The 16761-nt window shown below is 37.9% G+C and overlaps 1 protein-coding gene across 5 annotated transcripts in view; it reads right to left on the minus strand.

The window, feature by feature from the left end:
• Window positions 1-16761, minus strand: part of ADGRG6 (adhesion G protein-coupled receptor G6) — a 110106-nt gene that overhangs the window by 71201 nt on the left and 22144 nt on the right. For all 5 annotated transcript variants that reach the window (XM_072995962.2, XM_072995960.2, XM_072995967.2 and 2 more), the window contains exons 4-6: window positions 7010-7351; window positions 4656-5279; window positions 681-749 (exon numbers count right to left, since the gene is read on the minus strand). In XM_072995962.2, coding sequence (XP_072852063.2) covers window positions 681-749; window positions 4656-5279; window positions 7010-7351 — 1035 coding nt within the window. The remainder of the gene's footprint in view (window positions 1-680; window positions 750-4655; window positions 5280-7009; window positions 7352-16761) is intronic.

Consider the following 16761-nt stretch of genomic DNA (forward strand, 5'->3'; position numbering starts at 1 on the left):
CAGGACTGGGCTGCAAGAAAGCGGATTTTTTAGAATTCACTAAATGATCCCAGTTCTTGAGTGGCTGATACTTCTAAATATTACTATAAATTCCTAAAATGTCAGCTATTCATCAGCTTGATACCTCTTTTTTTAAAGAAATGCAACTTGGTGGGGAGCAACTTTCTAAAGCTGGGGCCATCTCCCAAGTCAATAAAAAACTATACTGAAATATCACAATTCAATTAGCAAGATCATCAACCTTTCTATCGGACAGCTTTCTTTCTCTTATTCTCCCTCTGATCAGGCACAAGCTAGGAAACTATCAGCTGGACCTCCTTCATGCATATGATCAGTACCACTGGTTTGCTCATACATTATTATCTGCAGACCATCTACTCATCTTTCAGTGAAACCTGTGTTTTTGAAATATGGGGAGGGGGGACAAAATGAAGGAACAAATGAAGGTGGATGCTTCTTCGATAGAATCTGCAAATGCAGATGAAACAGTTGTAAGACTTTGCAAAAATTGGGTTATCAGATAAAGCTTTCTACATATGATATATAATCTATAGATGGTTAGGGCTACAACATTATTGTCTCTATTTTATCTACAGAGGTAAAAGTTAGAAAGATTTAATTAAAGCTAAATAAAATAAAGTGATGAATTCTGAACCAGCAGAATGATGTTTGTTTCTTACCTTGGCAGAGGCTTCCCAGGTTTGCACAGCTAGTTGGTTCAATTGTGGGCATTGGAATAAGATAGGAACCTTTGAAAGCAAACAAACAAAAGAAAAGAAATTAAAACAAAACAGACCGACTTTGTTGGGGGAAAAATACTAGCAATATGAAAGCTGAACACAGTCATGGAAAAGTGCATGAGTGAGGCTAATTTATTGAGAAAAACTTAACAATATATATTGATGCAATTGGCGGAGTACAGTGGGGTCTCGACTTACGGACGACCCTACTTGTGAACAATTCAACTTACGAATCGCCCTATAGGGGAAATAAGGACTCGACATACGAACTTCCCTCGAGTTATGTGCAGGAAAAAAGTGCCCCCTCCCTCCCCTTAGAGGCTTCTCGAGGGGAAAAAAGGGTCACAAACTTAAAAATAAATAAAAGAAACTCACTTACCAGGCCTTGGTAGCCCCCAAACAGCAGGAAAAAGAGCAGGAAACAGCTAAAAGCCCACACCAGAAGGGAGCCTGGCAGCCATTTTGTGCTCCCCCCCTTCCTGCACCCTCCGCTCCCCGCCTATCAGCTGATGGGCTAGCTCTGAAGAGGCTTGGGGAGGCTTGCTCAGCACCTAAAAAGCCTGCCTGTGTTTCTTTGTGCTGAAAAAATCAGCACAACATGCTTTAAAACATGATTTAAAATTGGCTTCGTTGAAAAAAAAAGATTTCTAAAGTGATTTGCAAACTGTTCCCTGCCTTCCTCCTCGTTTCCTGAACCTAAGGGAAAAAAGAAAAATATCCCCCTCTAGTGGCAGAAGGCGGAATAGCAGCTTCCCATTAGTTTCTATGGATGGAAAAGAGCAGATACAGATTAAATGGGTTTCAATGCATTCCTATGGGAAATGCAGATTTGACCTAAGAACTTTTCGACCTAAGAACCACCTTCCAATACGGATTAAGTTCGTAAGTTGAGACCCCACTGTATTCGAGGCATCTTCTCCAGCTGACCCCAACAAAAGAGGGGGATTATTTTGCCTCAAGTATCAGAGACACAAGAGTGGCAACTTATGTTGCTAAAAGAGATAACAATATTGATAGTTTTCTTTTTCTTTTTTCTCCCCATTTTTTAACATTGCTTAGGCAGAGGACTAGTTTGTAGTTTGTAGCTATCCTTGAATTAGATAAATGCAAAATGTTAACAAAGCAATGCACTATTGATACCAATCGAGTCTGAAAAAATGATCACTAGATGATAAACCCATTATCATCTGAAAATGACTCCTTAAATAGAGTCAAAAATAAAATACCCCTTTGAGAAAAAAAATTCTTGCAAACAAGAAAATTAAAACTCCCGTGACTGGATCTAGAGTTTTAGGTTGCAATTCTATGAACACTTATGTAGAAGTAAGCACTATTAACTTTAGTGGAGCTTGGGTTTTTTTTAAATTTAAATCATGATTTAAATAAAATCCACCCTGAAAGCTGTCTACCACTTCTCAGGTGTTTGCTAACTAACAAATAGCCCAAAAATGTTAGTGTATAGAAACTGGTGGTTAGTAGTTAGATGGGGTTTCCCCTTTCTGTTTTCAAATGAGATGCCCATGTATACCTATGGAAGTGTCTAACTGTTTAAGATTTTGCTAATGAAGGATTTCATTTAACTTTCTGACTGGAAATTAAAAAATGCCTTGGTTCAAATCACATCTTGGGAAACTGTATTTCAGGGGGTGGGGAGTATATTCTTGATTCTTTCATTAGTCTGATCATTTATTTCTTCCAGAACACAGTGTTTCCAAACCTCATTCCAAACTTTTCTCACTTACTAATTGGGACTACGTATAAGAATTGTGCTTCCTATGATTTCATAGAATCAAAGAATCTATGAGACACAGTTGTACTGGTAGTATCTTGGAGCAACCAGGGGCCTGGTGGTAGAGATTCCATATGCTGTTACTGCTAATACCAAAAACAAACAAACAAATAAAAGTATTGTGCCATCTCAAAAACATACAGATTTATTTCTGTGTGAAGTTCCACAGATTTGCAATTCGCTGTTTCAGAGAAATGGTAGACTAACACTGCCATCCTGGGTGGATAATTATCAATGATTTTTTAAAATAAAATTGATTTACATTTCAAAAAAATCAATGTTTTTTTATTTATATTATAAACAAATCAATGCTTTTTATTTAAATTTTGATTTTAAGTCAAATCCACCCAGCTGCCACCTCACTGAAAATCAGGGTTAGGTATAAATGGCAAAAGAAAATGGGTTGCACCGGAGAATTAATATTCATGAACGGAACCTGAATGTCTGTGCTGACATTCTCTGGTGTGGAAAAATAAGGAAACAGCCACAAAATCCAATACTCATCAATATAATGTATGTAGCTCACTATAAGGCTCTGGGACTATGGCTTTGGAGGGTTCTTATTTCAAATATATATATATATATATATAAAAGAGAACTCATATCTGGTTTGCTTTCTCATAGAAAGCAATGAAAACTAAAGGATATTAATAAATAATACTTGGGTCAGCCTCAGAAGATCTACATGGCAACAGATTTACAAAAGTAAATCTAAAGCGTTAGGAATCCAAACTTCAAATGGGAAAAGACATTGCTCTTCCATGGTGATTCTCTCTCCCAGTATTTTAATACAATAAGTATTATTAATCTCAGTAAGTCCACCAGAAAAAACATTTGCCAAGGGAAAAAAGTGTAAACTTAAATGGAAAAAAAAGGCTTATGATAATAGCAGTGTATTTGTATATACAAATAGTAAGGCCCCTTTATTGTTTGCTGGCTTTTATTGCAATGAATATCATAATGAACAGAACGGTTCCTTTCCACTCACAACATTTTAAGTCATATCTCTTCTATAACCATCTTCAACTTTCTGAATCTCCTACAGAGTCCCATTAGCAGAGTGGCTGAATTGTTTTAAAAAGTCATCAGAGAAGGAAAAGACAGTGCTTTGTGTTGTTTTGCATAGTGAACAGAATTGTCCTGCATGTGACCCGAGAAGGAACCCAAGTGAATACGGATGTGATGCATTCTCTGCTACTTCCTTACCCCTTTACCTAGCCTTTATTGGCAACTGAATACACCCACATTTTATCATGCACACCTTTCTTTTAGCTCATTTAGGGCATCTGCCTTTTGTTTAGTTTAAGGAGGAGGAGGAGATCCAATAATAATAATAATAATAATAATAATAATAATAATAATAATAATAATAATAATAATAATAATAATAATAATAATAATAATAATAATAATAATAATAATAATAATAATAATAATAATAATATGTTGTTGTTGTTGTTGTTGTTGTTGTTATTATTATTATTATTATTATTATTATTATTATTATTATTATTATTATTATTATTATTATTATTATTATTATTATTATTATTATTATTATTATTATTATTATTATTATTATTATTATTATTCAAAAATACCAAGCATAGTCAATCAAAATTACAAAAACATTGGCTGGTTCTTGTGCAGCAAAAATCAAGTATTTGGCTTCCTTCTTAATGGTTCCCAGTTTTAGCCATGTCTATGTTGAAATATGATCATGTTTTCCATCAATATTTCTCAGGTGTTGTCCACATAGTGGTTTGATTTTCCAACTGCTTAATTTATTTTCAAATTGTTGTTTCTTATATTGAGTCTTTGTTGTTTTCAAAATATTCTCCATTTTCACTGCTCTAAGTAATTTTTCTTTACTTATAATTATTAATATTAATTCCGGCATATATAATAAAAAGAAATAAACATTTAGCAGAACTTGCTAGTCATGTTTTGAAGCTCAAACTCAGCAATTCACTTCTGAATTAATAAAAAGAGAAAACATGCCCCAAAGCAAAAATTGTCCTTTACTGGAAAAACTGACACGCCCCAAAATGGCAAGGTTTCTGTGTGGGAAGATTAGCTCATTTTCAGCTAAGCAGGGAGTAGAGGATTTAATAAAAGATACTCACCACAGGTCAGGTTGTTTTCTGCTTTTAGCAATGTTGTTGGGATGCTCCAAAAGTCATTTTCCCAGTCTACAATAGTCCCTTTCACATCACAGCTGAGGTTGGAAAGTGCTTGGGAATTCATTGTGAAATTCCAAAGCCGAAAGTTGTAAATGTCTCCGTTGAGAGAGTTTATATCTTTTCTATCAGAACCCAGAACCAACTTCCCATTACCAGCAATGACCTTTCCAAAAGTATCAAAACAGTATGCTGTTTTATACGTGTTCCTGAAATTTAGACCTATGGTGCCGGAGGAGCTATCCCATACAATGCAAAGCTCTTCAAACGTTTCTGTGAAGAAGGCTCCATCAGGATTGATGCCAAGGGTATCATCTAACAAACACTGTGTGCCTGAGATATATATGAAGTGGCCTTCTTTTGTCTTCCCAAAGCTGAAGAATTCTTTAGATGAAGAATCACAATAGGAGAAAGCCTTCCAGTCTTGGCTGTTGTTGCTGTTTTCTGTTGCTTCAAAGCACAGTGTGAACTGGTTAAGGTCTGGCACTTGGACAGAATTTGCCAGAGATACTGAGTCAACATCCAAGAACTGGGGAATGACAACTTTTTGATTCCTCAAGGACACAGCAACTACAATATAGAGGGGAAAGGTGTTTTCAGAACAGCTCATTTTAAAAGCCTAATCAAACTAGTATAATCCTATTTATTCATATTATAGGTAGATACCAGATAAATCAGAACACAAGAATATTCAAAGGTCATACTTTGGTCAGTGAGGACATCTTACTTTGTAAATATAACAGCTATATTCTCCCACAACGATATATCAATTCATTTACAAAACTGCTTTGGTATACCTTTTTAACCTTACATTATTCAGCAGACAGGAATTTGAAAAAAAAAACAACTTTTCATATCCCTATGTATTTCCCTATGATTTGTTTTACATAGCTGCATTATTCTGCAGAAATGAATGCCAAGCATCTCTTTTAGGTTTTGTAGGGAGCACTTCTACCATGTTATTTTGCAAATAAAAGCTCTTTGTTTCCAAACTTTTGAATTCCAGTGGAATAAATCTGCTCAGGTATCCTTACAAAACAACCCTACAGGCAAGCAGGTATTTTGTACACACAATGACAACTCAGTACCTTTACATCTATAATTGAAATAAAATGCCTTGTAGTCACTGAGGTTTGCTACCTAGTAGGCATGCTCAAGATTGTAGCTTTAGCTGGTCATTGATAAACTCTTCAGCATTCCATTCACTATTGCATATAATGTGGAAACTGCCCTCTGCAAATCAGGAGACCATGTTCCAGAATCCATCTTATCATAAAAACATACAAAGAGCCCTGCTGGATCAGGCCAAGGGCCCATCTAGTCCAGTTTCCTGTATCTCACAGAGACCCCACCAAATGCCTCTGGGAGCACATGAGACAACTAAATACCTGATACCGTCCCCTGCATTTTGAAGTAACTTCTTTCTAAGACTGATTACATGGCTTGTAACCTGCGATGGACATTTCCTTCAGAAATTTGTCCAATCTCCTTTTAAAGGCATCTAGGCCAGATGTCATAACCACATCCTGTGGCAAAGAGTTCCACAGACTAACAACACACTGGGTAAAGAAATATTTTCTTTTGTCTGTTCTCACTCTCCCAACACTCAATTGGAGTGGATGTCCCCTGGTTCTGGTATTGCGTGACAGGTAAAAGAGCTTCCCTCTATCCACTTTATCCATCCCCTGCATTTTATACGTCTCAATCATGTCCTCCCTCAGGCACCTTTTCTCTAGACAAAAGAGCTCCAAACGCTGTAGTCTTTCCTCATAAGGGAGGTGCCCTAGCCCAGTCATCATTTTAGTCGCTCTCTTCTGAGCCTTTTTCCAGTTCCACTATGTCTGTTTTAAGGTGCAGTGACCAGAACTGTAAGCAATACTCCAGGTACAGGCTTACCAGAGTTTTGTACAATGGCATCTATATGTTCTGAAGGCAACTTTAAAAGTAAGGCATCTGAAACTATTATCTATGACTGAAGAAGGATGTGTGGACAGCTCTCACTGCAACCCTCACCTTATGATCTATTCACAGGCTGCTACTTCATAGAGAATGAGAGGAGAGATCCCTTTTAACAATTGTTTAGAATATTACATCTATCTACCTACGCTGCTTTTAAGGCTTATGTAAAGTAACACAAAGTAAATTACAGCTAATTATGGTGAGCAGAAGTTTGCTTACTCCAGGATAGAAGCAAGTTCCCTCAGCATCCCATATCATCTTCCATCCTCCAAGGTACACTTTCAACATGTACTCTGAAGGTTTATCAAGAAGAGAAATAAAGAAAAGTCTCATATACCTACCTCGCATATAAGTGGCATTGAAACCTTTCTTTTGGATACTAAAGTCACTTGTAAAAGTTACAATCATTTCATTTCCAGATGAATTAAATGATAAACCTCTGGCAGTGATACCACAAAGAGTTTTTTGGTTGTCTCCAGTGTTTAGTCTTAGGAAATCATAAATGCAGTTGGGAGCTTCTTCCATTTCAAAATCAGTAAATGTTATTTGGATTATATATCCAGAAGGCGCCCTGATGGTCCATTTGCATGCCTGACTATTTGGATAGTCATTAGGAAAGCAGGGGGAAGTAAAAACTCCTGTGGGGTTGGACAGTATCATACGACATTCAGAGCATCCAAGAGCTATAAAACAAACAAATAGAAAAAGAGATGATCAGCAAAATAGAGATTTAATATAAATCTGAACAATTTTAAGGTGTATATTCGTGGCCATTTAATGCATAATGGATAGTAGTTAGCACACTACACTGTGTATGAATAGAATTTGCCCTGATTCTGATGGCAAAACTAGACATTATAAATAGCTAGTGATTAGAACAGATTCCCAGTATGGTGTAGTGCAGTGGTTCTTAACCTTTGTTACTCGGATGCTTTTGAACTGCAACTCCCAGAAACCCCAGTCAGGACAGCTGATGGTGAAGGCTTCTGGGAGTTGCAGTCCAAAACTCCTGAGTAACACAAGGTTAAGAACCAGTGGTGTAGTGGATAGACTGATGGACTAGGAGAACTTTGGAGAACAGAGTTCAAATCCTGGCTCAGGCATGGAAACTCACAACCACATTCAACAGGGTCCACCTGTATCTGCCCTTGTGTTTTGCTTTATGCCTGATGCTTCCACCTCTCACCAAAATGTTTTGCACCCTGGCTTCTCCAGATGTCACTTGTCAAATGCACACCTGTGCCCTGGCCTACTGCTGCTTGTACCAGCTATCTGACATCATAATATAAATCTGGGACCAAAACTCTGTGGCCAAGGATTATTCAGGATGGCAGTTGGTAATGGGGTGCCAATTCTGCCACAAAGTTATGGAAAACAATATTCTCCACCAGAAAGTTGGTTGGTCATCCAGGATTATCATCTCCCTAGATAACGAGTAATCCTGGATGTTTTTTATGTTTGCAGAAGGCCTTTTTCTGCCCCTCCAAACTCCTCCAAGGTAGCCTGAAATTTATTCTTGAAATGTGGGTCTGGCATTTGCTGCCTCCCACCTCTTCCTATTTGCTTATCTACCTCCCTGCTTCCCTGTGCTGTTGGCTTACCCTCTGCTCTCTGATTATTCTCACCCTTCAGAGAAAGGAAGCCACTTGCCCTCACAGTGCTCTCTTCATTTGTCAATAGCAATGTCCTATGCTGAGTCTTCAGGTGGCTGAGCAAGTTACTATTGAAGAGGCGGCTCAAGTCCTGCCCATACTTGAGTACATTCTTGTACTGCTTGCACTCAGCCATGCAAGCATCTGTTGCACACTATTGGTGCAGGCAGCATCTACAGGTTTTGCCCATGGCAACCCCAATCAGGAGACCCTGAGTTCTCTGCTCCCACTACCTTTGTCAGACTTTTCAAGATGTGGGGAGATGCTGAAGAACTGGTTTAGTACTCTCACTCGCTTTGAGTTTCCATTGCTGAACAAGGATTTGTTCCTATGCATCCTGAGTCTCAGTCTAACACTCCATCTAATAAACCATATTGGCTTTCTTATGTTTTGATAATATAAAACAAAGTTACACACACATACACTTAGAAATGTATTGTAAGTATTGTATAGATCACAGGAACAAACTCTCCTGGCTCAAGATAAATTTGGCAGACGAATATGTAAGCTTCTTAAAAGTTACTTGGCCAAAGATGAAAGACAAAGAATAGTGACCCCTCAGGCCATTGGTTTACAGTCCTTAGTATTATTAATCCAATCTTCTCCTGGCTCTTTCCATCAATGTCATGACTGAGTCTCACACAGCTTCCATTCTCAGACCAGAAAACATGCTTTCAGAGCCAGCATATCCAGCCTGGGGGCCACCAGCTGGTTATTCTTGGTTTAGTTGACAGAATCAGCCTCTCCCAACCTACTGCCCTCCAGATGTTTCAAATACAACTCAGAAGTCAAAATCCTGTTGATATTTTTCCACATTTGTTAAGAGAAAGTGATTTTCACACATGGTGGGTTGCCCATGACATGACTGGTTATGCAATGAGGAGAAGTCTGGACATGTGACAGACAGCTCAAGACAGACAAAAAGTGTTTCTACAAGTGCCCTTAGGCAAACAAAAGCAAGAAGATTCTGGCCAGAGAACTCCTGATTAGAGATGCAAATCTTCATTCATCTTGTCTTCACATGCCAAAAGAGAGAGAGAGAGAGAGAGAAAAGAAAAAGAACGGCAATATTCTTTTTCTCATAAGTGAGGATTGCAAGAAAGCTCCTGACACTTTTTACAAAAAAGTGTCTGATATGTGGAAAATGATATTTTGCACAAAAACGCTGATTTTTTTTCCAGAAAATAATGAAGTTCGTTAAGTGCACCAATTTAGGATATCTGCTGCTTTGTTTAAAAATCTGAAGCACAAGACTGATGGTACGTTTCTTTCTTAACCATCATCCATTTCTCTTGTGCTTGTTATGTGTTTCTGTGTGCTTTGCTTCTTAAAGAGAAAGGGCACCAAGACATTTTGTACAAATTATAGAGATATTTAATGGGAGAAGAACTCATCTGATTCTTTGCTGGAAATATGGAAATTTGTAGGCCTTTTAAGTTCCTCACTGTTGGGTTGAGACAGCCTGATCAGACAGCTATAAAGAATTTACCAAGTATTCTTTATATGTTTATTCCTGACAGTTGACCATACTGAAGAACAAAATATCTGTAATACACTAGGACAGAAAAGCTAGTTTACTATCATATGCTGTAGACACAGGATTTTGTATTCATCTCCCTGGGGAGACGAACACGAATATCTCATGTCTAATATGCTGCTATAATGTATACCCAATGTACTTTGACAAAAATCAATCCCTTAATGAGCACACACTCAGAAAGACAAATATAATATGTTCTATATCTATCTAAGTCTGATGACCTTTTTGTGGTTCCATAACTAAACCAACAGAAAGCACACTGGATGACTCTTAAGAAAAACTTGGGTTTGTTTGCTTTTTTGGAGGGGGGGTTGTTGTTCTTGTTTTGTCTGGTCTAATGATTTTCAGATAGGTGAGGAATTTTGAGAAATACTTTTAAGTTAAAAGGGGAAATATGGAAAATAAATTATGTAGTTGCTTGACCTATTACAAGTTATTTTCTTGCCACCTGAACTTCTTGGACTTGTTTAAGGAATGATAAATTATTCGTAGGCCGAATGGCCAAAGTTACAAGTTGCACCAGTTCCTAAATGTAGATTCATAACAAGCAGGTGAGTGCGAACAGCGGATGGCACACCTGTAGAAAAACATGAAGAAGAGCCAAGCCACCATGATTAATGCAGTCTGGACTAGCTATAGGTAAAACAAAACACTTCCTTTTCTATACAGAACACAAACACACCCTACAGAAACAGCTACAGTGTGTCAGACACATGAACCACAGCAAGACCTCAACTCTGTTTCACTTTAGTTTTAGAACACATGGTGGGGGAGTAAACATGAAAGTGCTATATATTAATCTTTGAATATCATACAATATGGCAATCTTTCTTTCATCATAATTCCATTATTCTTATTGCAATATTCCTATATGCCCCAATAAATGACTTGGGCCCATATAACAAATGTGTGACCTTATAGTACATAGTGTCAACATGGTTGTTTGTATTTTATATTGCTAATGAGTGGCCAGGAAAGTGCACAGCCTCCAATTTTGAAAAGACAAAAACAAAAAACCACACAGCACATGAAATAGAAAGGCAGTGAGTAAATATGAGCAAAGAAGGAAGAAATGTGTATCTAGCAGTATATTTTATTATAAAGGCATGCACAGCCACCTATTTCTTTTAAAATTAAAGATTCATGAACTTCTAGTTAATAGTGTGAATGAATGGGAGGTAATCTTGCTGCATCATAAACTCCTACAGCAGGTTGTCTGTTTGGTCTTGGTTTTACTTGCCATCATGGACATGATGTTGCCCAGAGCTGCCATGGGACCATCAAGAAATATTTGGAGAAACACAGTAATCTTAGCAGCAATGCATGTACTCTGAAGGCTCATCACATCAGCACAACAGAACCATCTTTCCTCCTTTCTTTCTGTGGCTCTTTCAGTTGTCCTAAAAAAGAGTTTCCTAGCATTCTAAAACAGTTTTTGTGTGGTGCATGGGGGCTAAAGTGGGGATATAAATTCACACTCAGTTGTGTCAGTGAAATTATACTGTGGGCTTTTTGCCACAGTTGGCTAGCCAATTCTTCCAGGGACACAAAATGTTTCATCAGTACCAGGAAGTAGACTCTTCCTACTCTGAGATTAACAAATGTGCAATTATCATAGTATGAATACACTGGCTGATCCCTAAAGGAGAACATTCCACAAGCTTGGAGCAGCCACAGAGATCTTCTCTCACGTCTGCATCAACTGTGTCTGCACCGACAATGGGACTGAGAGGAGGGTCTTTTCTGAAGACTGAGGGTCAAGATGACTCATATGGAGAGATACGGTCCTTCAGATAGCCTGGTCCCAAACCATATAGGTAATAAGGCTTTATTGATAATAAAAATGATTTTGAATTGAGCTCACAACTGAGCCCAGAAATGGTCTGAATTTCGAACTTCTTCAATCGGAAGAGGATCACAAAACCCATTTTTCAGAATAGATGAAGTCATTCTTTGAAAGACAGTAATTGCTTCTTATGTTGTACATAAGGTAGTTATTTCCCCTTTTTGTTTGCATTTTATCATTTTTTAAACAACAATAAATTATACTTTATCAGATTTAAAAGATAGATAAGTATATAAAGCTTCAGGGGTGTAAAACAGCTCCAGCAACTGCCTTGCGCAGGCTTATCTTAGATATTTTCGAATATTCAAAACTCATATCAAAGATGTGAATACCCCTTCCCCCTAAAATTTCCTTTATAGCAGGAATTAATGGTAATCCTGGCTTTAATTGTTATTCTTTTGGGGCAAGTCCACCAACTATGGCTCATGCCATTAAAATTGTATCTAAGACTCCAAGTAGCAAGAAGATAATTGTACACTTCTTTGGTACTATCTGTACTCCAAATATTACCACATTTATTTACTGTGAATGTACATTTATAAGCTGTGTGTGGTACTTAAATTTTAAACTAAAGCGTATGTATTTTAGTTCTTTTTCTTCATTTCATCTGCATAGTAGCACTGCCATGTAACTAGAAGAATGTAAAGCTTTTATATGTCAGAAGTAGCATACAGGCTTTTTCTACTTCAGTGAAAGGCTGGATTGTATTCTCATACAAATTATTCAAAAATTGAGTTTCTGGCCACTGATACCAGGAGACAAAGAGGGTATTCTATCTCCAGTTCTATCAACATCCTTTACGTCTTCATTTGCTGATGCTTTGCATTTGGGGGACAGTTCATCCTGTGATTGAACTGGCTGTTTCACTAAACAGTAAGAAAATTAGATGACATCTCCACAAAGTTTAAAATTCTGCTCTTTTATACTTAAAGAATCACAACAGCTAGCACAGCTAATTATTTTATTTGTATAATGCTAGCCCACATAAATACTGTGTTAAGAAAACAAAACTGTTACCGTTAGCATTTAAGTCATTACAGTGAATTACAGTGTTAAAAACTGTTAGTTAAAATCTGCTGGCAGAACTTTGGGTTGAAAACACAGTTTAATTGTCCTACTACCCTGCTGTTTTTAAAAGGCTAGGAAGTGAGAACTAAATGCTTAGGACAGAGAAAATTCTTCATGGAAATAACTTGAGGCTACAAAGGGACAAAGAGCTGCTTCCATTTAAAAATCAATGCAATTTCTTCCAATAGTTGTTGTTGTTTAGTCGTGTCCAGGTCTTTGTGACCCCATGGACCAGAGCATGCCAGGCCCTCCTGTCTTCCACTGGGGAAAACCAAATGTTCTGGGCAGATTGTGTGAATCAACAAAACCACATTTCTGGCTCTACAGTAAAAACTGGAAGAAGCATACACAAAGAGTAGTTTACTTAGCTCTTAGATAATACCTTTGGTGGGATTATGGGATATTTTGGTTTTATGCAAAACACAAAGGCAGCTATGTTGAATGTAAGTGAAAAAGAAACCCAAAATCCCTACTAGTGTAATACTTTGACTAGACTAACTAAAAACTTATAAAAACATGTTACATTTTGAGCTCTGCATCTTGTCTGAGGAACAGATCTGGAAATCTTGACAATGTAAACATTTTTGGGACTCCTGGCCCAGCTTTATCAAAATATCATTACTGTTTTGCTTTCTTACAATGTAGTCTTCCAGTAGTCGGAATATTAACTAGGTATCGTGACTCAGCACTTTCAGTTTCATGTCCTCAGAATACTCGAAGTGATGTTAATAATGCCCATTAATTAGTTCTATTGCTTAGAAATAACAGATTTGTTGCTTTCTGGGCTAAAAGCAGGAAACACTTTGAGTGACCAAAATACTGTTGACTAAGTTATGCCTGTGGAAGCTATGACATCCCTAGCAGACTGTTTTTTTCTGTCCCATGACAATTTGTGAGTAATTTGCTTCATAGTGTGAAAAACATGGAAACCAACAGAAGGAAAAAAGAAGTCCTTAATAACTTAAAACCTTCACTGCCTGTAATATCATGTGGTGGTGGCCATTTTCAGTAATTAAGGACTTCCTCCTTCTATCCCATAGCTCCAACACAATCAAACAGATTACTTGTGAGCCAGCAACTGCAGGACAGAAGGAGAAAACCTTTAATTTAATTACTGAAATCTGTCTTGGCCAAATATATTACCACCCTTTTGCAGATGCAACTTTATGCAAAAAGCTTTTACCTCAAAATTCAATACTGTAAAAATAATATTTCAAAAATAAGATTAGTAGGGGTTTTGCTCATTTAAAATATTGGTTTCAGTGTTCTCTGTGCAAACACCACATATCAGTGCACATTCCCTTTGAGGAAAAGGTTTTATACTAGCTAATCCCAACTTTGATGCTACAAATGTATTTGGAGTACAACACTCAGAATCCTTAATTATTATGGTTAGAGTCTACAGTATTTCTCAAGACTTCTGCAAGTTATAGCCAAAGAATGTTAGGAGCAGCAAGGATTAGAACCATTGTTCTTTAAAGTGCCAGAAATTGCTTCATCATTTCCAGAATACTGTAAGAAGTTCTAATAGAAAGTATATCCTTAATAAAGTCTTCTCTACCTCCTCTCTTCTCCCACATGGCTATTCATGTCCCAGAGACCAATTCCTATTGCATCAACAACCAGCTTGGCAACATAATATCACAATTTTTTAAAAAAAGACTAGCTCCCATGGATTACTGTCCAAAAATGATGTCACTTGGGACAAAATCAGCAGCCTCTATAGAAATGAACGAGGGATGGTTTGCATAATTTCTGTCCTAAGTCTCAATCCTCATCATTTAGTCGTGTCCGACTCTTTGTGACCCCATGGACGAGAGCACGCCAGGCCCTCCTGTCTTCCACTGCCTCTTGGAGTTTGGTCAAATTCATGTTGGTTGCTTTGATGACACTGTCCAACCATCTCATCTTCTGTCGTCCCCTTCTCTTTCCTTCATATTTTCCCAACATCAGGGTCTTTTCCAGGGAGTCTTCTCTTCTTATGAGATGGCCAAAGTATTGGAGCCTCAGCTTCAGGATCTGTTCTGCCAGTGAGCACTCAGGGTTGATTTCCTTCAAAATGGATAGGTTTGTTCTCCTTGCAGTCCAGGGGACTCTCAAGAGCCTCCTTCAGCACCACAATTCAAAGGCATCAAGTCTCTGGTGGTCAGCTTTCTTTATGGTCCAGCTCTCACTTCCATACATCACTACAGGAAAAAACCATAGCTTTGACTATTCAGATTTTTGTTGGCAAGGTGATGTCTCTGCTTTTTAAGATGCTGTCAAGATTTGTCATCACTTTCCTCCCAAGAAGCAGGCGTCTTTTAATTTTGTGGCTGCTGTCACCATCTGTAGTGATCATGGAGTCCAAGAAAGTAAAATCTGTCACTGCCTCCATATCTTCCCCTTCTATTTGCCAGGAGGTGATGGGACCAGTGGCCATGATCTTAGTTTTTTTGATGTTGAATTTCAAACCGTTGTTTGCACTCTCCTCTTTCACCCTCATTATGAGGTTCTTTAATTCCTCCTCACTTTCTGCCATCAGAGTGGTGTCATCTGCATATCGGAGATTGTTGATATTTCTTCCAGAAATCTTAATTCCGGCTTGGGATTCCTTCAGTCCAGCCTTCCGCATGATGTATTCTGCATATAAGTTAAATAAGCTGGGAGACAATAGACAGCCTTGTCGTACTCCTTTCCCAATTTTGAACCAATCAGTTGTTTCATATCCAGTTCTAACTGTTGCTTCCCGTCCCACGTATAGGTTTCTCAGGAGCTAGATAAGGTGGTGAGGCACTCCCATTTCTTTAAGGACTTGCCATAGTCTGCTGTGGTCCACACAGTCAAAGTCTTTTGCATAGTCAATGAAGCAGAAGTAGATATTTTTCTGGAATTCTCTGGCTTTCTCCATAGAAAGAACTTTCTATTTGTCTCAATAGAAAGTTCCAAGGAGGGAACCATTCTAAGAGCCTTATTGCAATAAGAACAGAGCTCTTTGGTACTTGTGAAGTTTGCTCAAGGTTCCATGGACAGCAGGGTGTGTAGCCTCTTCAGTCATAGCTGCTTCACATGATTGGCTGGCCCTTCTCTAAGGAGGCACAGTGATTTGCACTCCTGGCTCTACAGCCAGGCACTCAAACTCACTAAGCTGTATCAGGTCAGTTGCAACAAATTTATTTAACTATAAGGAGCAGAGATGGGCACAAATCAGAAAAATCGTGATTCATTTTGATTCATGATTTCTCAAAGTTGACAAATCACAAATTACAAATTTACAATTTTTTCTGATAAATCAATGAATCAATGTGTCAATTCATTTTTTCCTTTAAAACCCTATAAAATGCCTGCAAGCACCAAGAGACACCAAATTTACAGGAAAGCTTCCTCAAATGCTTCTCTGCAAGCCCTACAAATTTGATGAAGTTTGGGTTTTAGACGTTACATACCCGAAAGAAGGTCCCTCCAGGAAAGTTACCCCAGGCACCAAGAGACACCAAAATTACACTGAACCTTCGACTGACTCTCTTCTACAATTCCTCCAAGCTGGGTAAAGACTGGGTTTCAGATGTCCAAATTATACACCCACAAATGGGTCCCTCTGGGAAACTGCCCTTTGGCAGCTAGTTTGGGGAAACACAATCTTCACCAAACTCGGAGGAATTGTATGGGAGAATCAGTAAACGTGCGTTTGTGATTTTGGTGTATTTAGGTGTCTGGGGTAAACTTTCCTGGAGAGAGCTCTTTGTGGGTGTATAACTTGGACATCTGAAATCCAATCTTCGACAAATGTGGCAGGATTGAAGAGAAGAGGCAGAAGAAGCTTCTCTTCAATTTCAATGTCTCTAGGTGCTTTGGGAGCTACATTATAGCCAAACAAATTGACAAATCAAAAATCACTAAAAATTCACTGATTCCTATTTGTTGGGGACATGGAATGAATCGATGAATTAGCGATTTTTGAATAAATTTGGTGATTCATTTTTTAAATTCATGCCCAACTCTAGTAAG

This window comes from Pogona vitticeps, chromosome 1 (genome assembly GCF_051106095.1).
Source record: "Pogona vitticeps strain Pit_001003342236 chromosome 1, PviZW2.1, whole genome shotgun sequence".
Taxonomy (NCBI): domain Eukaryota; kingdom Metazoa; phylum Chordata; class Lepidosauria; order Squamata; family Agamidae; genus Pogona; species Pogona vitticeps.